Source organism: Hirundo rustica, chromosome 7 (genome assembly GCF_015227805.2).
Source record: "Hirundo rustica isolate bHirRus1 chromosome 7, bHirRus1.pri.v3, whole genome shotgun sequence".
Taxonomy (NCBI): Eukaryota; Metazoa; Chordata; class Aves; order Passeriformes; family Hirundinidae; genus Hirundo; species Hirundo rustica.
In genome coordinates, this window is record NC_053456.1 from 9,338,496 (window position 1) to 9,365,786 (window position 27,291).

Below are 27,291 nucleotides of genomic sequence, written 5' to 3' on the forward strand. Positions count from 1 at the left end.
TGCCTCAAATGAGAGCCTGTGAAAGTTTCGGCCGTAGTTAGCTGTAAATGAGAATGAGGCGAGGACAGTTGCGTTGCTGGGGCCGTGTTTTGCAGACAAAGCAGGTGTCCTGCTCCTAACAGCTGCGTTTCGTGGGAAGTTGTTGTCGAGAGGAAACGGGGCTGGGGGGGGGCAGTGTATTATATTTTTGTTGTGTTTGTGTAGTGGAACTTTCTAATAGTAGAGAAAAATGGATACTCGAGGTGAGACCTCACTCATAGTGAGAAAGTGAGCACAGGACCAGGAGGCAAGAATTAAAGGAATACGCGGATCAGCAGGAAACATGCCCAAGTGGAGGCCAACATAGCTGTCTTTGATTTCCTCCACTGCCATTTTCTCCTGACAGAAAATAGAGAAAGGAAGGGAAATGAGGCGGCAGAGCGTTGCAGATGCCGCAGTTCAGCCGTGGCTGGCCAAAGAGAGGAGGGCTCCCGGCGCATGGAAGGACATCGGGCTGGCGGTGGCCGGATCCCAGCGCCGAACGCCGGAACCCCAGAGCAGCGCTGCCCTCGGGTGGGACCTGCGGCCCTCAGCCGGCAGGGGAGGGGGACTGCCTGGGCGGGGGGATCCTCCCAGGCCCTGCATTTCCCCAGAAAGCCTCTGAGTGGTGTGTCAGCACCGAGGGTGAGCGCTGGCCTCCGAGGAGCCTCCTCACGCTGTGTCGCCCGCTTTCTGCGCGGCATGGATGGATGGATGGACGGATGGATGGACGGATGGATGCCTGTCTCTGGGGATTGCACCCACCAGCGAAGCATGCCTGCCGCAAGGAGCCTGCAGGTGGGACGTGCCGGTGGTGCTGCCGCTCCAGCCTCCAGAGCCAGCTGAGGGCGATGGCAGGGTACAGTGCATCAAAGCCCAGCACCGGGGAAAGCGTTTGAGACCCCTTTGGGGTGGGCATCCCGCTGATGGGCTCTCCACAGCGCTCAGGAATGCGCAGTTGTTTTCAGTTTGGTTCTGTGGCTGCAGCAGGAACTGAGGTGCAGAGGCAGCGGACGGGGAGAGGTGGCTGTTGAGGCTGGAGCCGTGAGCTGGGTTGTAGCTGACAGCTTGTCTGGGCTGTGTCCTTGTTTTATGGCAGGTTTATGGGGTTTCGGTCCACAGCCTTGGGTCTGGGTCTCTGACCCTGTAAAATGGGCCTTGTGCAGCCGTCCTGCCTTTTCTGCCACGGCAGCCTTTTCCCTCACTTAACATTTCCAAGCGCTGCGCACATACCAAAGGACTGCACATCTGCCAAGCAGCAGTTACTTGAATTTAAATAATCTCCAGGAATGCCTGTCCATCTTGAAGGTCTTAACTGGCTGCCTTTGTGTGGTTGCGCTGGGTGGAGTCCCCTGCTCTTCTCCCCATTCCCGCAGCTCACACCCAGGCACACACCAAATCGGATATTGTCCAAGCACTCACTCCCTTCCTGTGGTTTGCCTTTATTTTTAGTCTGAGGACGGAGCATGTTTACACAAAAGGGGGCTTCTCAGCAGGGCTTCCTGCTGCTCTTTCTCCTTTTCTTTCCTCTCTCTCGCTGTGGCTCGCTCCTGCTCCAAGAGCCAGCCGGGCTCCTGCAGCCAGGAGCTGGGACTGGAGGAGCTGAGTGGCTCCAGGAGACAGGGAGTGCTCTGGGTCACTTGTCCAGAGGCTGCTGACCCCTCTGGGCCCGCCAGCCTGCTTGCTACCAGGCTACCCTGTCCCTCTGCCTGGCCCCCAGGGCCTTTGCTCCTTTCCACGGGCCGCCTGCAGGGTGGGGTGGGACTCGCTGATTTTTTGGAGTTAATCCTAAATCCTCCCTTGGCTTCAGCTGGCACTTCCCCTGGGGCTTGGTCATAGTTCCAGGCTGGGATCTCTGCCAAGGGTGGGTAGCGAGGAGAGGGGCTCCCTGTTCTGTCTGAAAACCATCCTCATTGAGCTGTCTCTGGCCACTCACCCCAAAATTCAGTCCCTCCTCCAGAAAGAGAGACCCCCGAGCTCCTTCCTTCAGACAGGAGACACCCCTGTCCCCTTTCTCCCTAGGCACAGGTTAGTGTTTTTAGCAAACCTAACACAGGTGAATTGAAATCAGTCAGCACTCGACTTTTCAACCCATCACTGAGACCCAGCACTTGCTACAAATTCTCATAGTATTTATGCGGGGTTGTTTTGGCTTGTGTATCTCTGCATTTTAATCACGGAGGTCCTTACCTCAAAATCAGCCTAAGTTATTTTGGGAGGAGCAGTGAGAGTAGATGAGAGGATGCTCCTCTCCCTGACCAGCTCCTCAGAACAGTATGTGAAACTTTTTGCCCTTTTCACGTCCTGAACATTAGAGTCACGGAAAAAAAGAAGATAAGCCGTCCATTAATGCCCACTATTTTATTTTCCTAGCATATCTCTGCTAATTTTTGTGTAGGGTGACTCCCAAATACTCCCTTTCAATTAGGCGCCTGCTTTCCTGTTTTGGCAGCGGCTCCCAGGTGCCCTGTGAAAGCAGAGAGGCTGTGGGAGCTCACGGGGGAGGAGGGCTGGTGTTAATTCGATTGTGCTTTGATGGGGAGATGAAAGGAATCACAACCTGAGCAAAAGGGGCCCAACAACAGCCTCTTAAATGCCCGGTGGGCAGGAAAAATAAATTATCTTGTTAGCAGTTCGGTAATTGTGTCCCCTTGGGCCGGGGTTCCCCTGTCCTGCAGTGGATGGTACCACGTGGCTGGGGTGAGCGTGGAGCTTGGCTGCGTGGGGCTAAACCCCTCTCCTCAGGCTGGGAAATCCGAGTAGTCCATTTCTCAGGGATGCAGAGAGGTTTGAAAGCATACTGCTGTCAGGGTGCTTCTGCTTGGGATTATTTTCCGTGCAAACCACATCCTTCATGTCACGCGCTTGGGTTTCAGCTTCCCAAAGCTGCTCACACAGAGCCCAGGAAACTCATTTATCATCTTCATTTATTCCTCTTTGGGCAAGTGCTTTGGAGGATTCATCCCCCTCTGATGCTGTCCTGTGGGTACCACCAGTGAGGATCTGTGGGAGATGAGTTTTGCCTGGAGCTGCTCCAGCAGACAGGGAACCTGCAATTGTTGAAATGATTTATGTATAGACACTCTGGTGTTGTAAAGATCCCTCAAATGCCACCTCTGGGGCTTCGATGGACTGAATTAATTAAAAATATTCCCACAGATTGAATATGAAAGTGATCAAAGCATCCTAATCAGGGGCTTCTGCTTGGCTCTGGGTTGTTTTATTTTTGGGCACAAGGGGTGTGCCCCAATATCATAAGAGAGGGTGCAGGAAGGATGTGTGTGTCAGAAGATGATCTGCAGCAAATCCCAGAGGCTTTATCCAGGCTGATTGCTGACTTCCTGGCCTGAGACACATCTGGAAACTGGCATCAAATCCCAAGTAGAAATCACCGTGCAAGCGGCAGCAGAAAAAAAAAAAAAAAAAAAAAATCCTACTTTGCTACTGAACAAGGTACACACCGTGGTGAAAAAAATGCAGGAGGCTGCTAATACACTCTTTATTTATTAAAAAACATGGGGTTGCTTTTCCCAGGTTTTTCCAATTATAGTGCATTGAATGGCCCTGACATCACTCTTGAGTCGGGGCCAGCCTATTCAACGGTCTGGCGAAGACATTTATTAACTGGTTACCTGCCAATTGTCTGGGCTAGGAGCTGCGGGACAGATGTGTTTTGGAAAGTGATAACATTGTTAGAGGCCTTATTTAGATAGTGAGAGGAAAGCTGCACCACTCTGTCCAGGTTGTCTGAAGTAGGTATTTAAAGCAGTTTATTTAGAACTAAAACCCAAAGCAGTTAGGTTGAGATGTAACTCTGCCGCCCTGTTTGTAGGTAGGTTTTCACGTTGTTTCCTTGCTGGAGGACATCCAGCGGCAGGACTGCGCTGAGGAGCAGCAGTCTCGATTGCCGGCAGGTGCTCAGGTGTCAGCACAGCTGCTGCACCCCGGGGCTGGGACTGGCATCCCTGTCCCCGCTCTGCCGGGACCAGGCGGGATTCCCGAGCCTACCGCCCCGAGGCATCTCCCAGGAGGTGGGTAAAGAGGGGAGGAGGGCTCAGGGTCTGCGGCTCCCGCCCTCCTGCACCTACTGGGCTGCACTGGGGATGGATGCTATGTGCATCCAATCTGCTCCTAAAACTTTCCAGTCATGGATCTTTTGCTGCGTCCTTGGGGAACCCTGCTCTAGTCACAGCTATGCCAGGCTAAGCCCCTCTTCCCGCAGCCTAAACCCAGTGGTTTGGGTCTCTGGAGGACTTGGCACGATCTGGAGTCCTTCCTTTTTGCATTAAACCGCCTCACTTGGAAGACCTCTGGTGCTCTTCCTCAGTCTTCTCTTCTCTGGGCTGCTCCTTGTGAGCGGCCGTGGGAGCGAGCAGCTCTCTGCTGAGGATGAGGAGGGTCCTGGCCTCCCCTGAACCCCAAAAATGTGCCACTGAGTGGTGCTGTCAGGGACTGGCTGGCCCAGGTCCGTTCCTGGAGCCAGGAGAGGGTTTGCTGAGGTTGTCACAGGTTTAAACTTGCTCAGTAGGTAATAGAGTTCCTGATGTACACGGGACTTGTAAATAAATCCTGAAATACCTTGGCTGGCTTTGCTCCCTGCTAGACTTTGCCTTCATGAGGGCTTTCCCCATCCATTCCTCCCATCAAACCTCCTGTGCAGGCTCCCCTTCAGCAGCAACTTGTTTAATACTAGAGAACTAGGAAAACTGACTGGTTTGAGGAAGACATATATATATCATCCCACGGTCCCTCCCTCTCTTCCCTTTTTTGCTGTGTTTAGATGGGACAACTTTATTTAATTGCATTGATTTTTTTTTTTTTTAAATTTATTTTGTGTGTGTGTGTGTGTGTGTGCCACAATATAATAGTTTTCAAATGATGGAGATATTTTACCTTCTCTTTTTTTCATTCCCCCTGTGTTTAAATCCAGTCACGGTTCAGCTGTGCCCTGAATCAGCTTTCCTTATTTAGGGTTTTAATTTATTAAGATAATTTCTAGATATTAGATTCTTCTTTCAGCCACTTCACTTCTAGTTTGCATTCCTCTCCTAGGCTAAAGAGAAAACTGTGTGTGGGAAATAGGTCCTTATCTACCGTTCATCTTCTCTCCTGGCTTGTGTTAACGATTTTTGGCCTTTTTTGTCTGTAAGTAAGGGCTTTTATCCTGGTTGTACCTCCACTAACCTGGATGGTGGCTCAGTGATTATTTCTGGTGGGTTTTTTTTTTGTTTGGTTTGGGTTTTTGGTTTTTTGTTTGTTTGTTTCTTTGTTTGCTTTTTTACTTGAATTGCATCCATTGAAAAATTGATTTTTGTAGGGAAAATGTATTCTATGACTTACACAGAATTCAATTAATAGTTTCAAACAAGCAAACAACAAAAAAAATCCTTTTAGGTGACAAGATCTTGCTCAGCTTTTCCAAAATCAAATGTTGTTTGGTTTGGTTTGCATTCTGAAGGTGGATTTAAATCTGTAGCTGTGTATGTGTTGTGTACTGAGGATAATGAAAACCTCCCCAAAAATAAAAACAAGCTGTCATTTTAGACACAAAATCAAAAAGTGAACAAAAGGAATAGTTTTCTTTTGAAGTACCACTGTCCTATGGATAATATATCCACATTTTATTATGGGAAGCTGGGAATATGGGATGCTGTAGTCATGAAGATGGCAGGAGACTCATGGCAGGATCTGGTGGATTAAGTTGTATCATCTTTCCTTTGAAAGATGGGGATTTGATCAGCATGGATTGGGCTTTGTCCCAAACAATACATGGACTAGCTCTGAGATGGAGGGGAGGTCACGCCAACGAGTCCAAAGAATTTCTGTCATCATCACTGAACTGCCACTCATTTTCCTCCAATTGTTGTGCCTTGACTCAGCCTAAATTCTGATCTCTCAAGCCTAGGGCTTTTCACTGGAGAAGTTCTTCAGAGCCTCCCACAGCTGGACATCTAGGCTTGAATTCCAAGAAATACCATTCTCTAATGGACAATGATTCCCCATTGATGAAAACTATTTTCCTAGAAGAAGGATGGAGCAAGGGACACTGTACTTCTTGTCCCCTTTGCAATGAATAAAATAATTTTCACCAGCTGGTATGAATACCACTGAACAAGCCAGGCTGAAAATACCACATCAAAAAAATCAAATAGTGATGGGAAGATTTATATATTACAGCAAGTGTAGTGCTCTAGCATTAAATAATGCAAAACATAAGAAGAATTTAAAAAGTTGAAACACCTGTGTTAAAATAGCTTACTTTTTTTCTCCTAACCACAATTTCAGAGTTTCTAACTGCAGAAAATATTAATTTTTTTGGCTTTTTTTTTTGAAAAAATTATTAAACCCCACCAACCTGTAGAAACAGAGTAAGTGCCAAACGGCTCTACTAGCTACTTCCAAACTTTTCCTTTATTTAAGCGGTGCTTTTGTGATGAGGAGCTGCCCGTGCAGGCTCTGAGCGTGCTCCTGTGTGCGTTAGTGGTTTTCCACTTTCCCGAGAAGCTGAGGCAGAGATAAAGCAGGCGCATGGGGGGTTGGGCAGCAATTAGCATTTCCTCCCACCCCGTCCAGTCCCGCAGGAGATGTGTGTGGCTGGAGGGAGTCTGGGGGGAGCGCAGGCTGCCTCCTGATCTGAGAGGGGTGACAGCGTCCTGCCAATGAAAATTGCTCCATTAGCTAAAGACAAACATCGCAGGCAGATTTAAGCAGCTCCCTTTGTTTATTCTGCCTTTTTTGCTATTTTTAGCTGTTGGCCAGCACCCAGTACTGCAGGTCCTTTGGCTTTAGGGAGAGGAGGTGCTCCTGGTCTGGTGGCTCTCATGGCTGGGATGCTCCACGAGGAGATGGGGGTGCAGTTACCAAAGAGGATAAATATGCAAAGGGATGATGACCCCGAGCAGGGTTGGTTTTTTTTTTGTTTTTCGGGTTTCCTCAAACAGATGGGCGCTGGAGTCTTTCTTGCTCGCCTTGAGGGTATTCATTGCAGAGATGCCGTGTCCCCCCACGCCTCCTCTAGCACCGCAGACCATTGATTGCACCGCCCGATGTCAAACCTCTTTCCAAGAAGCGTCCTGCAGCAGGCTGAAGCCCCGAGCCGCTTCGGACGAGGTCTCCCGGGATGCTTTCCCTCGACAGCGCTGTCAGTCTCCCCGCTGGCTCCTTCGCTCGGCGGAGCGCTGTTGGTGCAGGGGCTGATTCGCCGCCCTGCAGCCGCATCGCTGGCAGGGACGCCCGTCCCCGCGCTGCCCCTGCCCTAAGTGACATCTGAATACCCCGGCTCGTCTCTGCCGGTGTTGGTGGGGACGCACAGGTGCGCTGCAGGGTGGTTTTTGGGAGAGGCTTGACGCCGGGATCCCCGGGAGCCCGCAGCAGCAGGAAGCCGTATTGTGTGTTGACTTTAAACAGGAGGTTTGGGAGATCGGCTCTGGAGCAGAAAACAGGGACTGCGGAGGAACAAACACTCGCTGCTTCAGAAGGGCGGCGATTTCCTTTTGGGTAAACACGTCATTAATCTCAGGGAGCACATTCTTTTCCATCAAAAGATAAGGGATTCGAGTTGCCTTTCTCAGGGCTTGGCCTTTTTAGATTGTTTTAACTGTGGCTCTTGCTCCTTTAATTACAGACTGTACATACTCTCTCTTTTTAGGTTTGCTGGCTTTATTGTGGGCGCCGAGAAAGTATTGGGCAAGGAAACTCCTTCCCTGCTTTCTTTAAATTTGCTGTAATCCTTCCTCCCTACCACCCTCTTGCCAAACTTTTTTTCCCACTAAAACCTGCCTTTTTTTTTTTTGCTACTTGCAGCTCTGACGAACGTGGAACGTAAGCGTGGTGTTTGTCCTGATTCATGAAACAGTGCTGCTGATAAAATAGGAGCTTTTTTGTTCACGAGTGGAAAAATAGCAATGACCTTCTCTCCCCACCCTGAGCTGCTCAGCTGTGGCTTGGCCCTTTTGAGGGTGTCACTTGCTGAGAGGCATGGGGTGATGCCGGCTGTGGCAATTTTCAGCTGGTCCTGACTTACGGGGTCACTGCAGTGGCAGAGGTGCTGCTTTTGCTTCTGCTCCCCGTGGCTTGGGCTCTGTGGTTGCTCTGAGCTCTTTTGATAGCAAATGTGTTTAGCTGGCATTTAGGGATGAAATTACAGAGGGAATTGAGTCCCTTTGCATCCTTACCTCCTCTTCTTCCCAGCCCTTTCTGCTAAGGGCTGCCAACAGCAACATGGGCTGGGGTGGGGTAGAGCAGGAACTGAGGAGCTCCCACATCCTGCATCTCTCAGTGCCCTGGCAGCTCAGGCAGATGCTCTGGAGCCTTTGTGCGCTGATCTGTCAGTGTGGCCACATGCTGCTGTGTTAATTGAGTAATAGCTTCGTTTTATCACTGCATAATCATTGACGTGGACATATTCAACACAAAAATTCCTCTCTGTTTTTTTCTCTTGCCTAGTTTAAGATGATTCTTAAAGCAGAAATACTGAGACTGTGGGAGCTGCCAGGAGGCAGGATGTGGCCCTGAGGACTGAGATGAAGCAAAGTCATGACATCATTTGTGACATATAGAGAGGGAATGATCCTGTGTTTGCCGTTCTCCATCCGGGCTGGGCTGCACATGCCCCATCTCAGCTATGGAGCTGTGCTGCTGCCCACAAGTCCAGCGTGGAGCTGATGTGCTCCTGGCTTGCAGGAAGTGTGCACTGCTCCATGCTGACTCACACAGCACAGGTGTTTGCAGAAAAGGGCAACCTGGGCTTGGTGCCTGTGGTCCCCTGGGTAGGCGAGTCCAGCGGCAGCTGACAGAAGACAGGGGCATCAGTCTCATCAGTTTGTCCCATCTCCTCAAGCTCTGCTCCCCTCCAGCTGTTTTCCTTTCCTTCTGCTTCTTCCCAGTCTTCCAGCCAAAACCTGTCTATCCAAAGGTGAAGCAGGAGGTGTCCTGGAAAATGTTAAAACATTTTTGTATTCCTTTAGAGGTTCAGCAAAGGTCGTGTTTATTCTCTGTTCTTGTCAGCGTGGCTCTGCTGCTCAACGCCTTCTGCTTCCATGACTCATCAGTTCCCTCACCATTCTCTTGGAGAACTGGGACTTTCTGGTGAAAATCTGTTCGTGCATCCTGTAGATCAAGCATCAGCCCACAGCAAGTTGAGCAGTGGACTGGTGGCATGGGAAAGCCACCACACTGTCCTCTCTCCATCTCCAGCATTACTGCCCTCCGCCTGTTTTCCTTCCCAACCTTTCCACATTTTTCTCATACATTTCTGCCTGCACCTGACCTGTACCAGGCTGGCAGCAGTAGGGCAGTGCCTGGGATCAGCAGTGGTGGTGTTGGACTTGTCTGGGAAATAATATTGTGAGGACCTCGGGAGCTGGAGCTGGGCAGTTGTGAAGGCATAGCTACAGAACCAGCCCAGCCTTGGAAGACCTTGGGAATGTGACTGTTAATGTTGGTGTTAAAGGAGCCCAAACACAGGAAGCCAGGTGTGTGCATGGAGGGACGTGGAGGCTTGTGACTGCGCTGCTTTGATTGATTTAATTTTCACTCTGTTGGGATAGGTGGTTCAAGTGTTACTTCTGACCGTGGTGTCCTCTTCATGCCTCTTTGGTTTTGTCAATCCACTGGAGAGGTGCCCCATTTTCAGTGCTCATTGCTGGGTGTGCTGTACGGCACTGCAGGGCTGTGGTTGTGGTCAGCTGGGCCCATGTCATTTTCTGGCAAATCCAGCACTTCACTGAGGAAATCCAGAGCCACCCAGAACGTGGCTGTGTTGGTGCACAGCATCTTTCAGAGCTGTTGCATCAAATGATCCTGTGCTGTTTGTTGCTTGAAGTTAAATTTCAGCGTTTGCATGGAGTGAAGGGGGAACACAAAGATAAAGTCCTTGGGGTTTGGGCAACATTCATGGCTTTGTACCCATCTCTGCACATTCACAGTTCCTATGTGGATGGTTAATCCTGTGAAATCTGCAATTACACACCGAGATGCTGAAAAGCCTATTGCTGTGGTGCTTTGGCATCCAAATTTTATTTCATTTAAGCCAGGCGTGCCTAACTTTCCTTGGCAAGTGAAGATGCTGCTCTCATGTGGTAAGCCATGGGTAGCATGTGTGTTTGGGGGAGTTTGGTCATCACCAGTCTGATGGGCAATGCTTATTCTGTAGGCAAGAGAAGAATTTCTATTCCAGGGGCTTTTTCAGGGGAGAATTTCACTCCTTCCCTTCTGTAGAGCACTCCAGCCTGTGTAGGAATTAGTTTGGTTTAGGACCCCCAACAGTCATTTAATAGACCACAACTTCTGAGAGTCACCAGCCTTGACTTTCCTGTGGAGGAGTCAACAGCTCAGAAGTTCTGGGCTTGTACCTTACCCTCAGCTAAGAGTTTGGAGGAGGAAAATGTAAGCGTGTGCTTGGTGAGGAGTGAAAATTTATCTTACTGCAGAGGTGTGTGTTCAGATGAGGATGGCAGCTGTGGGACCAGGCTGTGAGGACCATTCCTGTCTTTTCCACAGTGGTGTGCCTGGATATCTCCAGCAGCCACACCAGGACCTCGTTCTGGGTGTGCGCTTGGACTGGCATCCAAGGCGAACAACTGGATTTCAGAACTTATGCCAGAAGGGTTTAGTGGTGGAAGAAGAAATGGGAAAAAGATAGAGAGCAGAGATAATTATGCCAAGGATATACAATTATTCTTTGGCACTCCATGCCTTACACATCACACAGGATCCTGAAAATGCTGAGGTCAGACCTGGGAAATGTGCTGCAAGACAAACACTTCCAGCTGTTCCTCTGAAAGCAAATCTCAGCAAGTACCTTCCAGGAGGGAATGTGTGGGCTCACTTATTTTGGAAAAGAAAAAAATCTCACCATTTCAAGCCTTCAGCATTCACCTTTGTAATTAAAATCTCTAATCACAAGCAGAGTGCAATATGGGACTGTCTTCAGGGAGCTGTTTCTTAAGGTGGTTTTCCATTTTTGCACTATTTAGCCTCTGCCTCGGTGCCAGGCTTTACTTAACCTTAAGCTTGTGAACAGGCTTATTGAATTTGGCCAAGGCTTAACTAATCTGTAATGAGCTCCAGGTTGCCTGGAACTTGGCAGTGCTGCTGTGCTCTGTGCTGTTGCATAATGACCTGACCCTGTATAACCACAGCTTCGCCTTGAGCCCCTTCTCCAGCATCTTTGAGTTCCCATTCTGGAACCCTGGGCTCCATGGAGGGGCTGCCCTCATAAGGAGAGTCCTGAGTGCCAAAAACCTCACACTTCCATGCTGCTCCACAGGGTGAGAGGTGGGAGAAAGTACAAGAAAAGCCCAAACCCACTGGGGAAGAGAAAGGATGCAGCAGTGGCAACCAGATGAAAGCTGTTGCCTCCTCCCAGGTGTCTGTGATGGCTGGAAAGACATCAGAGTTTTGACCATCTTCCTGCTCCTCCTCTGGCTACATCAGGCTGGTGTACAGCCTCCTGTGGTCCCCCTGCACATGTGAACAGAGGATGCTCATCCTGAAATCTCTTCCATTTCAAACTTGCTCGGTGGCTTTTACTGTCTATGACATCATTTTAGTAAGAGCAACTGGAAGGACTTGATTTGTGAAGAATCACAGGAATAATTCAGATGTTGCTCTAAGTAATTTTTTCCCTGTTGTTCATTTAGACCAGCTCAACCACTAGAGAAATGCATTATTTTCTTTCTACTGATGGAGTATCAAATGATGAAAATAAATTGTTACTGCTCTTTATTGTGCATTTCCCATAAGGCTGACACGGCACAGAGAAGGAACCGGATTCTTTTCTTGTAGCATGACAGAGGGAAGATTGTTTATAGCACTTCAGCTCCAGCCCTGTGCAAGCCAGCTGAGAGCAGGATCATTAAAGGCAGGATTTAGAGGCCGCGGGGTTGCATAAATTGATTGAGAGCAAAATTTTTCAGACAAATATTTTGTAATGAGCAAGGAGGGAGGAATCTGGCTTGGATCTTGTACCCAGCAGTAAGCCGGAGAAAAAGATCTCCTTACAGAAAAAAAAAAATATAAAATGATCTTGCCTCGTTTGAAGATCAGAGTGCCAAATATAGACCCTATCGCGTTTCCTTCCCTCCTCCTTCCGAAGCTCGTCCTTTTGAAGAGCACTTTCAATGGGATGTGGATAATTGACTCTGCAAACAAATGACCCAGGGCTCTGTTGGTTTAGCCAATCGGTCTCGGTGTCTGATTCCTGTTTTGTTTTGGATGATTTTCAGCCCAATTGCCCCATCAGCTACAATTAGTCGCATTAGTATGACAGCTGAAAGGTCACAGATGACTTGCACCGGTCGCGGGCAGGAGATGCTCCCAGCATGCTGTCCCCAGCCCCATGCTCTTGTGCCCCTGAATTGATGGTGACTGCAGATCCTAGTCTGATCAAAAAGGATGTGAGGTTTGCTTCACAGGAAGGTGATGGAGTGAGAAATGAGGGTGCAACAACAACTAACATTTGGATGAACTTCTCTTTAATTAGTCAAGAAGGTTCCTGGTTCTGTATACAAGGGAAATGTGGAATGGCCTCTCACCTGCCAGAGCTGTGAGGAAAGGAAGCAGAAGTGGGATAGATTTGTAGGCACATCCTGTGGCTCTTTCAACAAATCCATGGCTGTTGTTTTCTGTGGTTCCAGTGACATCTGACATGGCTTCAGGCTTTTGTCTCTTCCACTGAGGATCTCCACTTAGGGGAATAAAATAAGAAAGGGAACAACACACAAGCGAATGGAGCACTAGGGGATAATTTAATTTCTTAAGATTGATAGAGGTCAGATGCACACAGGTGCAGGTCAGACATTGGACTCATGGTCAGTGTGTGGCCACACAATGGCCAAAATGGTACCACAGATAATGTAGTCTGGTTGTTCACTGGTCTGTACACTTGGCTTTTGTACGAGGGAGGAAACAGAAAGCACCCAAAGTGCCTAATTTGAATTATATAGCCCCAAAACATCATTGAAGACCCCAGCTGGAGATGATTTACTTACAAAGTGGGACTCTGTGCCTGGTGAGGTTCTACAACAGTCTGGTTTTGGTTTGATGTTATTCGGCATTTTTCTTGACTTCCTGGATGATGGAAAAGGGAATGTGCACATTCAATCTGAAGATGACCTCCAGCTGGGAAGAGCTCGCAGCAGCCTGGCAGAGAGGGTCAGGATTTCAGAAGACCTCCACAAACTGGGCAAGTGGTGTGAAAAGGACAATTTGTGATTAGGGAAAACCTAATGATAGGAATATGTGAGAGTGAACTGTCAAGAGAGGCTAGAGTTTGCTTCACAGGAGATTTTTATGAATCAGTGGAGCAAACTTCTGTCGAGTGGCGTAGATGTATTTGATGCTTCTGCTGGTTGGAGGAGGTCTGCAGATCTTTGTGGGGTGAGATGAGTATTTTGTTCACTTTTTAAATGAAAAATTAACATTTCTATGAGGAGCACATACTTGGTGAAAAGTCCCTTGGCCAAGGACCAACACTTGCCCTGAGCAGTTTGGTGGGAGCTCCGCAGGCAGACCATGTGCAGTGCTGTCATGAGCATCAGTTCTGGGTGAAGCCACACAGGTCTGGACTTATAAGAACATACAGCCTACACAAATTCCCCCTCTGTTTCTCCAGAAACTGCACTTTCTGCAGACATCTGTGAGGTCCAGAGGTCAGTGTGTTGCGCTGAGCTTGTTCCCTGTAAATCTCATCTGGGACTTGTTCCTAGTGAAGAGAGCTAGTGCTTTTACAAAGCCTAGCAGCAGGAGACCTCTTCTACCAGCGTGTTTCCATCCATGTTTGGGCAACACAATGGATGCAGATGTAGTAGGAAACGTTTGATTATCTATAGGGTTTTTCTGTGAAAACTTCAAAGCTCTGTGGTTAGTTATATTCTGAGACTTTAAGTGCATATGTCGTGTGCTCAGAGCTCTGATTTAATGTTCTGGTTTAATCTACTGCCCAAACATCATTAATGTTGTCTTTGAGGCATGGGACAGCTTTGATGGAGCCTTTTTTTTTAATTTCTGGCCGTCACCCTGTGCAGCCATAAACCAACATCCTGCCTGCTAATGAGAAAATTCAAGTTATTGGAGTCATATGTCTTGTGGAAATAGACTGTAGTGGCAGGAGAAAAAAAAAAAGGAACTGACTTTGCTCACCTTCCACCCCCAGCTGGCATGAGGATTTGGATTACTGACAGGGAGGAGATGTTTCCATAGATGAGGATACCCCATTAAAAAGCAGTGTTGCCTGTTAAAAATTAAATTCTTATTTAATAGTCACACCCATTAATTCCTCAACCTGCTTTTGTGAGTTATCTGTTCTGTCTATAAGCATCTGAAACCTTTCCTAATTAATGCCTTGCACACCAGCTGTCAGGCTTAACCCTTCCTAACAAATTGAGGTTTGTGGAAGGATTTGAGCCACTGCACTGAAGTGTGCAGTGAGGGAGTAGGATCCTCCATTACATACCCAGTAAACCAGGTACATGACATTGCACCCATTGCTTTCCCCTCTCCCTGTCTTCTGTACAGCTTGTTTGGAAAGTAAAACTTGAGTGTGTGTGACCTTAGAAGGATGGGGTACGAGTGGCAACCCTGGTTTCTGCCTTCTCCTCCACCATAGAAGCTGACATCCATCCTTTCAGATGGACCTTGGGAGCAGCCCCTGCAGGTGCATGAGTTTGGAGAGGGGAGGTCGCTGAGGGCACTGGAGGGGCTCCTGCAGCCCTGGAGGTTCCTGAGGTTCTCCTCTTGCCCTTCATGTCTCCACAGAGCATGGCTTCGTCGGCTACTCCCAAGAGCTGATGTTCAACAACACACTGCCAGACTACAGCCAGGGGGAGTCCTTCTTCACTGTTTTTGGAGTGTTTTTCCCAGCTGCCACAGGTACGGTTAAGTTTCATCCTCACCCTTTTTTCCTCCACAGGAACATCTGGAGATGAGCAGAAGCAAGGGGAGCTCCTCTGGGCTGCGAGGCAAAGCGAGCAGGACTGCACTCGGCCATAGCAGACCCAAGTGGTCAATCCAAATGGTCAGGCTTCCCTCCAGCATCTCAAATTAAATGTTGTACTCCTGTCTCGTTCTCTTGAATGTGCACTTCTGTCTCTGTGGTTAGAAACTGTTGGTGAACTCTGCGGGTTGATGTGGTCCCGTAAATCCTTCCCTGCCAAGGACAAGGCTCAGACACTGATCTTGGCCAGTGCTGTCAGGGCAGAAGGTATCAAGCCTACTTAAAAGAGCTGATCATGATTTTTCCAATCAGATGAGCCTTATGACTTTGTTGCGCTGGGATAGTGTGAAGAGCACAGGAGGACTTTCCATCCTTACCTTAGCAGGTGACTGAGCTGGGCTGGTGCCATTGCCCATGATGGATCCGCCACTCGCTGTGTGGCATCACGGGTTCATCCTGGTATGTCAGCAGAGCTCATATTTATGAGCTTAACTGGATTCCTTCATGGTATTCATTCCCTTAAATTACCAGCAAGATTCATGTCCACTTTCCAGAACTGACAATCTCCAGTGGGAATGCAGTAACTATCAGCTGAAGTTACAATACCTTTTGTGGATGCTGGGTGATTTAAGCTACAAAAAGTACTGGTTATAAGCAGTTTCCATAGTGATGAATCCTTGGATTACAGAGTGAATTTTCAGAAGATTAGCTCTAAGCAACTCACTGGAAGTTGCAGAGTTGCTGCAGTACAAGGAGACAAAGGGTTTTGTGAAACAGATGGGACTGGAGGAATGGTCTGGTAGCAGAAGTCACTTTGTCAGGTGCACGTAGTGCAGGACTTCAAATTTTTCTTTGAGATCCTCTCTCGCACCTTATCAGGCTGTCTATTGCCTCTGTAGACTTCCTCCTGGAAAATTCACCTTCCTGAACTATTGGCACCACTGAGAAGACGTCTTCTGCCCTCTTTTTTGTTGTCATTTTTGATAGGCCCAAGTGAGTCCCCAAGAGAAAAATACCTTCCTTGTGAGCTGGTGTAGGAAAGCAGGTTTTTTGCTTTATAGAAGAAGGAACAGTTGTGAAAAAACTGTGCAGAAAATTGCCATGATTAACCATATTAAATTTTGTCACTGCTAATGCTTGGCTGCTAAGAAGAATGCCAAAGCTAATAGATACAATTTGTTTAAAGCCCTGGCAGCCTGTTGCTCTGTTTAGTTAGCAGTAGTAATACCAGCAGTAATGTCAAACATTCTCTGAAAATGCAGTTTGGGACGATGTATAATTTCTTCAGTTGCTAACACAGCTTTTTCATGTGTTCTTTTTAATTGCTTGGTTATTTACAGGATTTAAATGATTCCTTCAGAGCAGCTGTGCCAGTGGTACCAGATAGCATCACTATCACTCCTGCCACTGCTGTTCAGAGCACTGTGGAGTTCAGGAGCCTCATAAAATGCAGGGCTGTGTTTGCTGCTCTGCATGGAAGAGCTTGTGGTCTGATTAAGAAATTTGTAGGATGAGAGTCAAGACTTCTCTGCTGCCAGTGCTGCTGCCTCAGGGCAGGCAGCATGATGCAGAGGGTGAGCAAGTGGCACTGAGGGATGACAGGGACAGGTTGGCACTGCTCCCAGGCTGTCCCTGCAGCCTGTGGTCCTCCCCACCACCATCCCCCAGTGGCACCCACCTCTGCTGGAACTCCCACAGGGACCCGGCTGAAGCACTGGAAGCAAAATCCTTTGCCTTAAGATACAACAAGAAATTTAGGGAGAATTTCAGCAAAACAATATGATGTTTAGCTTTGAGGGGTTACATTGAGCCAGTTTGCAACAGTTCTTTGACCCACAGCAATGTTCTGTTTATCTTTAATTATTAGATGTTGTGTTTACTATTTTTAATTTTTAGCATATGCTAGCGGACAGTTTAAGATGCTATTTTGATAACAAAGTTTTTAAAAAGAATATTTCGGAAATTGTGAAACAAATTGTTTGGGCCTTTTGAGATGAAATGTTCCTCTTTGAAGTGAAACTATTTTGATCTCTTCAGGATAGGCTTCTTCCTCTCTCTCTGAGATGGCTTTCTGAATTCAGCCAGTTTACGTTTGGTCTCTGGGATATACTGAAAAGTGGGAGTAAGTTGCCCATTTCTGCCAGACACAGCAGTGAAACAGAAAAGCAGGCTGGTAGCAGTAACAGCAAAGAGGGGCAGCCACTTCAGGAAGGGAGAGCAGAACCTGTGGGGAGATCCTTGCCAGGACCAAACAGGCAGGAGGAGCAGCTGGGGACATGCTTCAGCTGATGGGCATAGGATGGTCATCCCAGACTTTTGCACTCCAGTAGCATCATGCTGCCTCCTACAAGCATCCTCCTTGGATTGTTTTGCTCCAGATCAGGTTGTTCTCTCTGTTCCTCTGTTGTTTGTTGGTACAACTTCAGCAATGAGAGTGAAGTTACCCCAGTTTTATGGTTAAGCACTGGTAATCAGAGGCTGGTCTGTTTGCTACCTGTGCAATAGGTAAAACCATAGTTTTAAACCATTTAAACCATTAAACAGGTAAAACCTCTTTAAACCATTTCAGCTGGATGTGCAGTGCAGCTGGCTTTATTCCCCTAAGTTTATAATTTAATCATAGGGAAGTAGCCAAGAGATCCAAAACATCCATCTAGAGCTGGCCTAAATGGGAGATCATGGGCATTGAAGGCTCCGATTTGCTGGCTTCAGTCAAAAGACTGAAATACACATTGTAGAAAATGTGAATGTGCCCCTATAGAGATGCTACGTGTTAACCAGCTGCTCTGCATGTTTGTAAGTACCTCCTCCATGCACACATTTTGCTGCTGTGCTGTGATGGGTGAACACTTGGATACCCACCCAGGCAGGGCTTTTCAACTGGGAGTCTCGGGAGGCACCTCCCCACAGCCAGCTCTCAGCAGCAGCCACACAGCCATCAGTGCATTTTTAAAATTAAGATAAATGCAGTTTCTGTTGTGCACAAAAATTTTTTCTACTAAATCCCCAAGGTTTTCTGTTTAATGAAAGAAATGTGTTGTCTTGTGATACGAGAAAGTAAGATGTCGTTTGAAGCAGCGTTAGTGGAAAATGTCACTGCCCAGAAACCAGTTCTGAAATAAACCATATCTGGCGCTTGCAAAATGACAGCAAATAGATTTAGAAGTTTTGGTTAAAGTTATCAGATGATGTAAACTGGCACAACTCCATTGAAGTCTCTGGCGAGGTGCCAGCTTACATCAGTGGGGAAGTTGGCCCTTAAAAAAAATTAGCTACAAGCCTTATCTAAGATTTTCCATTCTTCACCTCCTGGGTGAAGGAAAAAACCCACCTTTTATATTTTATAGTACGTTCACAGAAAAATGCACTGGGCGTTTGCAGGAGCGATGGTATCTGCAGTTACAAACCGTGGCTGGTGGGGCTGATGGTTGTGTCTGACACACAGTGTAGGTGGTCCCCTCATGCACGTATCCACCTCCTGGATGATGCCCAGGACCAGATTAACTGGGAATAGCAGCAACGTACAGACTGTCTCAGCCATAATTTCCTGGCTGGGTTGACTGTGTTTTCATGCTTCTTTGTCCAGAAGCTTTGTCACTATCTGCTGTTCTCTAAGATAATAGCCAGTGTGGAAAATCCAGCCTGCTATCTCATTGAAACAGAGAGGTGGATAATTTTCTCCATGGACAATCTGCAGATATGACTGCTTGAGTTCAGAAGGGATTGGCCATTTCCCTAGGGAAATGTGTCTGAAGGAAGGAACATCCCGATTTCTCTGTGTTGCTGAGTTTTAGATGCAAGTGTGGGGTTTTTCCTCTGTCGAGCAGCCAGAATGTCTGACAAGACCTTTTGTGGCTTCTTGCCACTCAGACTCCTCTGGCAGGGGGTAACTGAGGCTATGAATGGTGGAGGTTGCTTGGGATGTTATTTTTTTTAATTAGTCGGGTTGTCCTTTCATTGAAAAGTGGGTTGCTTAGGCAGCTGCTTGCAAAAGACCCTCTCAGGGCTGCTCTTTGGCTGCTGTCATCCTGTATGGAAAATTACTTTTTGGGTGGTGGTGGAGGGGTGGCCCTGGCATTGTCCATACATCTGTGCTATCAGATTGCCCATACCTTTGCACTGATCATGTCAAGAGTCATAATTGCAGCGCAGAGGAGGTGGGTTCGGCACGAGTGGCTGATAATATCTGAGCTGGTTCCCTCTGTGGTGGCCTTGACCTTTGGTTGTGGAACCCATGAAACCCTGGTCCTGGGAGCCCTGACAGAAGCTAGTGGTGTGCAGTGGCCTGGGTGTGACCCCTGGTCACTGCAGGGCAGGAGGTCAATCATCAGCCTCAAGATCCTCTTTAGTGGGCTCTGGGAAGTCATCCTCTGGCTGCTCCGGGGCGTGCGTGGGTCTGTGGGAGGGAGGCACCGAGGCAGCCCAGGCTGTGCAGTCATCGCCGTGCCGATGACTCACGTCTTCAGCTTTTTTATGTTCAGTCCAGAAAATGCCATTTTGGTGTTTCCCCAGTGCTTTGCTGAGGCAGGACTTTGGATGAGGAAGAGGTGACTCAAGCTGGAAGATTTAAAGGTGGTGCCAGATGTTTGAGAAGCTTGGCCAAGAAGCACATGAGATTAACAGCTGTCTTCCTGACAATAGTTTGTTCCCTTTGGAAGAAAAATTCAGAGAATTCTGAGTTTTCTGCTTTGTCTCTAAATTGCAAAGTAGCATGTCATCAAAGAGTGCTTCATAGAGACTTTATTTAGCATATTTGTGACCACTTCCATGGACTTCTGCCTTCCTAACTTTTCTCACTTCTACCTAAGCCTGTTGTGTAGCTGTTTGAAAGGAGCAGGGCTTGAACACTGCATGGAAGTGTTATCTAGAGAAAACCAGAGCAGCTGACAGGCTTTTAGCTGTGCTGTTCAGAAGTACATCCACAAAATAGTCTTCCAGGAGAAAATTAAGGACTTGATTTGTAATGTTTTCAGTATGGTGTCAAGGATTCAAATCTGGTCTGAATTTGGAGGAAAAGCTCTTCCAGGAGCTGAGGAATGCCAGGATTCTATGGGGACCAGTGAACAATTGTTGGGGCTCTGGCTTCATGGTGGAGATGACAGGAAAAGGTGGCTGGTGAGTGGACTTGATCAAGGGGGAAAAAACAGAGGTGATCAAGGAAAAAGCATTAATAATAAATAAATAAAGCCCTGGATGTGTTTGGCAGCATGGGAGTGCCTTTTGCTCATTTATGTGCTGTCCTCATGGCAGGGCAGTGCGGAGAGGAGGATTGCAATTCCCTTTGAGCAGATGTGGAGGTGGCGCTATGAAGATGCACAGCAAAGCCTGGGACAGAGCAGAGCAGAGTTTGTGTTCCATGATTAGCAACCCAGCCATTGCTGACAGCCCATCAAAGGCCAAGGTCTGTAGGGAATAGGGATGAGGGAGAGAATCCATCTGGCTGATTTGGGTTTTTCCCCTTTACCCTGAAATTGGTCCCATGGCTCTTGTCTCTCCTTCATCTTGGGAAAAAAACCCTTCCAAGCAGCAATCCGTGTTTGGGCTTTAAAATGCAATGGGCTGTTGGTGGTTTAGAGCTGTAGTCACTCAGACTTGCAGCTGCAGAGACTGACTCTGTCATTCTTATGCCCTCTGAACACCAGGAATGGCTGCTGGGCTTGGCAGCCACGGTGGGCTGGCGTGAGGTCGGTGCCCTGCTGCCGGGGCTGCCAGATGCTGTGAGTGCCGTGGTGCTGGCATCCTCCTTCCCATTGTTCTGTGGTGATCTCACCCTGGCCCCAGGGACCGTGCCATCAGCACTGCTGGCTGGCTCCTGGCCCACGGGTCCTTATGAAGACATTAGTCTGACATCCCAGGGAGGGACAGGGATGGGCAGAACTCACCATCCTAAAGCCTTTGGTCCTCCTGCCTTCAAATTGTCCAGATTCTCATCAGGATTCTAAATAACAGATTGCTCTTTATTTATTTTTATTTATAGCATGTATCTGAAGTCTTCTAAGAAAACTTTTGGCATAATGTGACAAGGGAATCTATTGTTTTCTTGGCAAGTCTGGTATGACTCCTTCAACTATGGACAAAGCCCCTTAACCAATCCGTACCTTGGCTTTCTAGTCTTAATGTAGAGAGTCTAATCCTCTGCTTCATCCTGTTTCCCTCTCTTGCGTCGTTAGACGGTAATTTTTTAGGCTAAGGACTGTCCCTGATTGTATAATACCCTGTACTCTGGCCTAAAATAACAGTTCAGTGTTTTATTCTTAGTCCTACCATGTGTTTTCTACGTGACACTGGGACAATCACTTGCCCTCTCAGTGTTTCTGTTTCTCTATCTGCAAGGCAGAGATAATGCCGACTTCCAAAGCAGATCCCTTGGCTGGAAGGTGCCACCTACGTGCCGAGAGCACTGTTATTGCCTCTGCTAGTGTGATCATCATTTCATGTGGGCAGGACAGCCTGTTTTGTAGCAGTGGCTGTCTCCTGTGAATGCAGGGGCCTGTAATGGATCTGGTCTGGGGGTTGTACCACCTGCTGCATGTGCTGCCCTGATGAACAGTGGCATTTCTCTTTTCAACAACTGGGCAGCATTGTCTCTTGTTAGGTTTGTATGAAGATAAGATGGGTTTTGTTCACGTACTGTTTTCCCCCCAGCATTGTTCAAACTGGACAGAGGCTTCTTTGACGTGTTAGTGATGCCTTGCTTCTGTTAAAGACACGAACGGTGTTTTACAGAGCAATTGATGGGAGCCAGTATCTGTCTGTGTGGCAGTGCAGCGAAGTGAGATAGTTACTGTTCTGAAACAATCAATGAACCGATTGATTAAATTATATTACATATTGCAATGTGTATTATATATACGATAACTTAGATTGACTTTAAATTGCACTTGTGTCTGCAAAATACAGGTGTGATGGCTGGGTTCAATATGAGTGGAGATCTCCAGAAGCCTTCTTCCAACGTCCCTCTGGGGTCTCTGGCTGCTATTGGCACCTCGTAAGTCATTGATTGGGAAAATTTGCTCTGGAAACTGCACTGAGTGTGACCAATCCATTTCATATTCCCATCAGCCCTTTATTACTCAGCCATGTGGAAAATTAAAGTGTGGCTCTCATTCAAATTGTCATCCATCACCACCACATTCTCTGGGTGGGTTGGAGACGTTTGTTAGTGTGGATGTGCTCAGTCCTGCTGCTGCTGGGTGGGATCTGTGCTGCTGCTGGGGTGCTTGTGCTGCTGCAGCCTGGCTGTCCCAAAGTGGGATGCAGAGTTCTCCAGGGCTTGGGAGTGGGATGATCTTGTCATTCACTGCTGTTGATTTCAAAGGCGGGGGTTTATTGCTTTTTCTATTTTCCTCTTGCATTCTTTTTCTATATAAATAGAAAAGAAGTATCAAATCTTTGTGTTTTTTATTACTGGGAAAATGAGGCCAGGAGAGGTGAGATGACCCACCCACCTGCAAGACAGGGGAAACAGAAGCCCTGCATAATCTAGTCATGCTCTTCCCAAGGAAATACTACTTTCCAGGAGAACCTTCCACTGCTGCATATTAAAAAAAAAAAAAAAAAAAAAAAAAAAGCTCTCAGTAGGTTTTCCTGCCTGCTTTTATTGCCATCTAGATTGCCTTTGAAATGATTTCTTTTAATTGTGTACCAATGTTCAATCAGGAAGGAAGATTCTTCACAACTTGGACGGGTTCCCGCTGGAATTGGTGCTTGTTTTAAGAGGGGGGATTCCACAGGACATAGAAGTATCACATGAACCCATCTTTCCAAGGCTGTGGTCATTCCCTTCTCTGCTGTCTGGGCTTTAAAGACAAAATTATCCCCCAGCCTGAGTATGGAAAGGCCAGAACACCAGAGCAGGATCCTGGCTGAGGCTGCAGAGCTGTGCTGTTAATGTTACTGCCAGATGGGGGGACCTGTGTACCTGCAGAGCCACAGAATCACAGATTGGTTTGGGCTGGAAGGGATCTTTCAAAGGCCATCCAGACCAACCCCCTGCAATGAGCAGGGGCTTCTTCAACCAGATCAGATTGCTCAGAGCTCCGTCCATCCTGACCTTGACTGTTTCCAGAGATGGGGCGTCCACCACCTATTTGGGCAGCCTATTCCCATGTTTTACCACCCTTATTGTAGAAAATTTGTTCCTTACACCGAGTCTGAATTGACCCTCTTTTAGTTTATACCATTACCCCCTGGTGTTTTGCTACAGCCCTACTAAAAAGTCTGTCCCCAGGACTGTGATATTTCCCCCCTGCACGCCTAAGGGGTGCAGGTACCTTCCCCTCAGGGGTACCTGCAGTCATCCTGCAGCAGTCCCTGGCACAGCATAGTGGGTAAGTAGAATGGATTAGTGTCAAATCTATCCCTGAAGCTACATCATTCAGGAGCCATGCAGAGTGATTGAAGACCCAACTTGTGGACATTTTACTGTCTCCTGCCTCTCCTAGCAGCAGAACTCTCAATGGCCTCATCTTGCTGTGAAGAAATTGGTTTGTTTCTGTTGTTTGCAGGTGGTTTCTGTACATGGTCTTCGTTTTTCTGCTGGGAGCCATTTGTACCCGCCAGTCACTCCGCTACGACTTCATGATAGCAGAGAAGGTAACTTGTGGTTTTATATAATGGTGCTTTCAGGTTGCCATCTGCCTTACTCAATGCTTGAGTTTTCCAAAAGCCTGAGGAATCTGGGTACGCATCCCTCATTAAAATTCAGGGGGATTTCCGCGTTGCAAATCCCAGTGTACAATTGATTTGAATAGCCTTGCATTCACCAGCATATCCCGTGATGCCAAATCTTGGCATAATCACCCAGCAATAGCTTTAAGAGCTAAAGTATGGTAATGTGGTCTAATGATAAATGCTGTATTTTATTCAATGTATCCTTTCTCATTGGTGAAAGCTTAGACCAAATTGAAATCTCTAAAGAACTGCCCAGCTTACCTTTACTAATTCAAGCGAAGCTCACATTTCCATATCTAGCAGGCTGTAATTGCAGGGTGAGCAACAGGATTATTAAACTCGAGACATTCCACACACAGTATTTACAACGAGGAGGGGGTTGTAGTGTAACACACAATGGCCTCTAAAAAGAGAGCAAGAGGTTTGGGTGTGTGCCATTGTCTTTCTTGGGATGGGATGCAGAAGGCCTAATTTTCTGTTATTCAGTATTGTCCAAAATCATGGGTTCGCTGTATTTGACACTGTTTTTTTGTGATTAATTTGAAGTTGAGAAGTTTACATAGTTTGATGTGTGACATGGTTTTAGTCTAAAATATCAGTTTGAAACTCTGGCTTTGTTTCTTAAGAAATTGCAGGTCTAAACTTCTTCCACCCCAAATAAACTCACAATTATTGGTGGTGCTTTGCCAGTTCCTACTGAGGGGTAAAAAAAATCCACCTGTTTCAGAGAAAAAAAAAATGAACCTGCCTTCTCTAAGGCAATTTCTTCGTATGTCAATGACTTAATGAGCAAAAAGTGCAGTAACAAAAGAATCAGCTTTAAATGAATCTGCTGAAGAGAAACAGATTGTTAGAGCTGTGTTTTAACTTCAGAACCCTCAGGGGGAAAATGAACAGTCTCCTAGTAGTGAATGAGAAGATACTTAATAATGTCAAATACAAAAAATAAACAAGCTAACACTCCCCTCCAAAAAAAGCAAATTCAATTTTCTTTCCCTTAATATGGAGCAAACAAATGGTGCAATATTCATGTTTCTTCTTTGAGTTATTACAAGATGCTTTAGATTTTAATGACTTTGGAGAGAGGAAGGGGGGAGAGATCATTACTCCCCCAACTCTCCCTTTCTATCACAGGTGAGCGAGTGCTCGGCTGCTTTTCTCTGTTACAGTATTTGTTTGGCTTTTTAAACATAAAAATGAGATTCAGTAATTTCACTTCTAATGAGCTCCAACTGCCAATTCCTTGCGATGTATTCACACTCTCTGTGTTCAAAACGCAGAGCAAAACCTTTCATCAGCCTCCGTGAAAGGGACTCTTCCCCTCTAACCCTGATTTGAATGTCAAGTAGCACATTTAAATGCAAGCATTTTTGGCAGCTAAAATAATATATGGTGTCTGGCACAACTGTTTGTTTCTCAGAGCAGGGTAGGATTAGAGGAGAGGGAAGGGAGGATTCCCCACCGAGTGTCTGTCTGTTGGTCTAATGAGAGCTGGGATCTGCTCATCTTTGCCTCAGGTTCCTTCTGTCCCACAAGATACAATTCACAAGGCCAAGAGGATTTTCATGGGGAAATGTGGTGGTAGGAAGTTTCAACAGTTCTGGATCATGACATTAATTTCACATGCCTTCCCCAACAGCAAGTTTTTTATGGCTGTTTACCCAATCTCCTTTCTGCTGCCTGCAGATTTCGTAGACAAAAAAATGGTCAGATGTAGCTTGAATCACCTTTAGCCGTGTAAATTTTTGTAATTCCTCTTAATAAAGCATGTGCCACCTGACCTCAGTGGGGGCAGAACCTGAGAGGACCTGTTCATTTTGACCCTCTTTTCCACGGAAGGAGGGGTGGGAGCAAAGGACGTGTGGGATGCAGGGGACCTGCATTTGGTGCCATCCTCTGCCACAGATACTTGTCTGCACCTCCAGCACTCGCTTCAGAGGAGCACGAGCATGTTGGATTTGGACCAAAATGCTGGATTTTCCCCTCTGCCTGGCCTTTGTGCTGGAGTTACCCCCACGCTTTGCTGTTCTCTGTGCCTGGCTGCTGGCTGTCAGACCTCTGTGGTCTTGCAGGATTGGGGGTGTCTCAGGTGACCCTAGACCTTGTTTTGCTTATTTTTTCTGTCCATGTCCTTACACTGCAGAGTCGGGAGCACTCCCATTTGAAAGCTTTCTTGCACAATGTTTGTATTGTAGGGTTTTGTGTACATGGGTGCAGTTTTTAGGTACGCTGTCTGTGCTTGCAGCTCTCGACAGTGAGGACCTGCTCGGAGGACCCCAGTCCTCACTTCTGTGTGACAGACCAGGAGCTGTCCCTCCTTTCCCTCCACATCTGCAGGAGGTGCTCCCAGCCTGAAAGGGTGCTTCAGAAACTGGTTCTAAAACCAGCCTTGTTAGCACTATGTCTTTAAATTTTTTTTTTTTTTTTAAATGTTTCATGTTGGCCAAAGGAAATTCTTTTCTCATTGAAGACAGGAAAATAAGGTCATTGTATTATATCCTTTGGAGCGTGTTTTTTGAGATGCCATTTACTTAAGTGGCAATTTTGATTTGGTTTTGCTGTGGGTTTTCTTTCAGGATTGGTTTTCCCCTCTGAGACACAGGGGTTTGTCTTCCTGTTTTGGACGGTTGTAAGCCTGGGCAGCTTTTCCTGTATGATGTGCTCTGTATATAAGTGATCTCGCCTGAAATAAACTCACTTCCAGTTACTTAAGGGGAATCTAATAGCTGCTGCTTTGCTGCAATTGCTCCGAGTGACAAAGAATTTCTTGGATATGAGCTTGTAAAATGGTTCTGTCGGTACAGGATGTTCAGTATTAAATTACTTTTATGGGATAATTTTCCTGTATTAATTGCTTGTGCTTTATACTACAGACCAGTTAAATTGCTTCTTTCCCAGAGCTTATATGTGATCTGTTAAAATACATGTATTTAAGACCGCTTGGGTGTCTTTGGGGCATAACATAATGAACTTTGCATTCTCTCCGCTCCCTCCAGGTATCCCTGGTGGGTTTTTTGTTTTTGCTAGGGCTGTACATCTCATCCCTGGCCTCCTGCATGGGAGGGCTGTATGGAGCACCCAGGATCCTGCAGTGCATCGCCCAGGAGAATGTGATCCCCACGCTCGCCTTCCTTGGATGTGGGGTTAGTCATCCTTTCTCCAGGATTGCTGTCAAACTTCACCTGAACTTAAGAAGCCAAGCTTTTCTATGTGTCTGTAGAGTGAGATGGGTGATGCATGAAATGTGAGGAGGGGAAGGCTCAGGACCTGGTATCCCATGCCTCGGCAGGAAAGCCAGGAAATGGGTGGTTTTATGAGAAAAAGCAAGCATCCATCTGTCTGTGGTCCTTTCCCTGCCTGTCCCCTGTGTCCTGCCCTGTGCACACACGGCCCTTCCTGGGCTGTCATCAATCCCCTCCCTCCCGCTGGCCCACCCCTTCAAGATGTCCCCAGCAGGACAGGCTCTTATGATATAACTTTGCCTGTGGGGATTTTTTGCAAGCACCTTTTCCGTGCTGGTGCTGCCCCTGGCCATGACTGAAGGAGGTACCTCCCTCTCCTCTGCCCTCCTGTCCAGGGCAGAAACCTGAAGCTTTTGTCCCAGCACTTGGTGAAATAGATGGTAACTGTTTCTTTACCTTTTATCTGTTTTCCTTCTTATTCTT

At 47.2% G+C, this 27,291-nt stretch overlaps 1 protein-coding gene across 3 annotated transcripts in view; it reads left to right on the plus strand.

Moving 5' to 3' along the window:
- SLC12A8 (solute carrier family 12 member 8) overlaps positions 1-27,291 on the plus strand; it is a 50,602-nt gene that overhangs the window by 11,338 nt on the left and 11,973 nt on the right. For all 3 annotated transcript variants that reach the window (XM_040070187.2, XM_058421397.1, XM_040070189.2), the window contains exons 6-9: positions 14,776-14,889; positions 21,854-21,941; positions 23,461-23,548; positions 26,623-26,769. In XM_040070187.2, the coding sequence (XP_039926121.1) occupies positions 14,776-14,889; positions 21,854-21,941; positions 23,461-23,548; positions 26,623-26,769 (437 nt within the window). The remainder of the gene's footprint in view (positions 1-14,775; positions 14,890-21,853; positions 21,942-23,460; positions 23,549-26,622; positions 26,770-27,291) is intronic.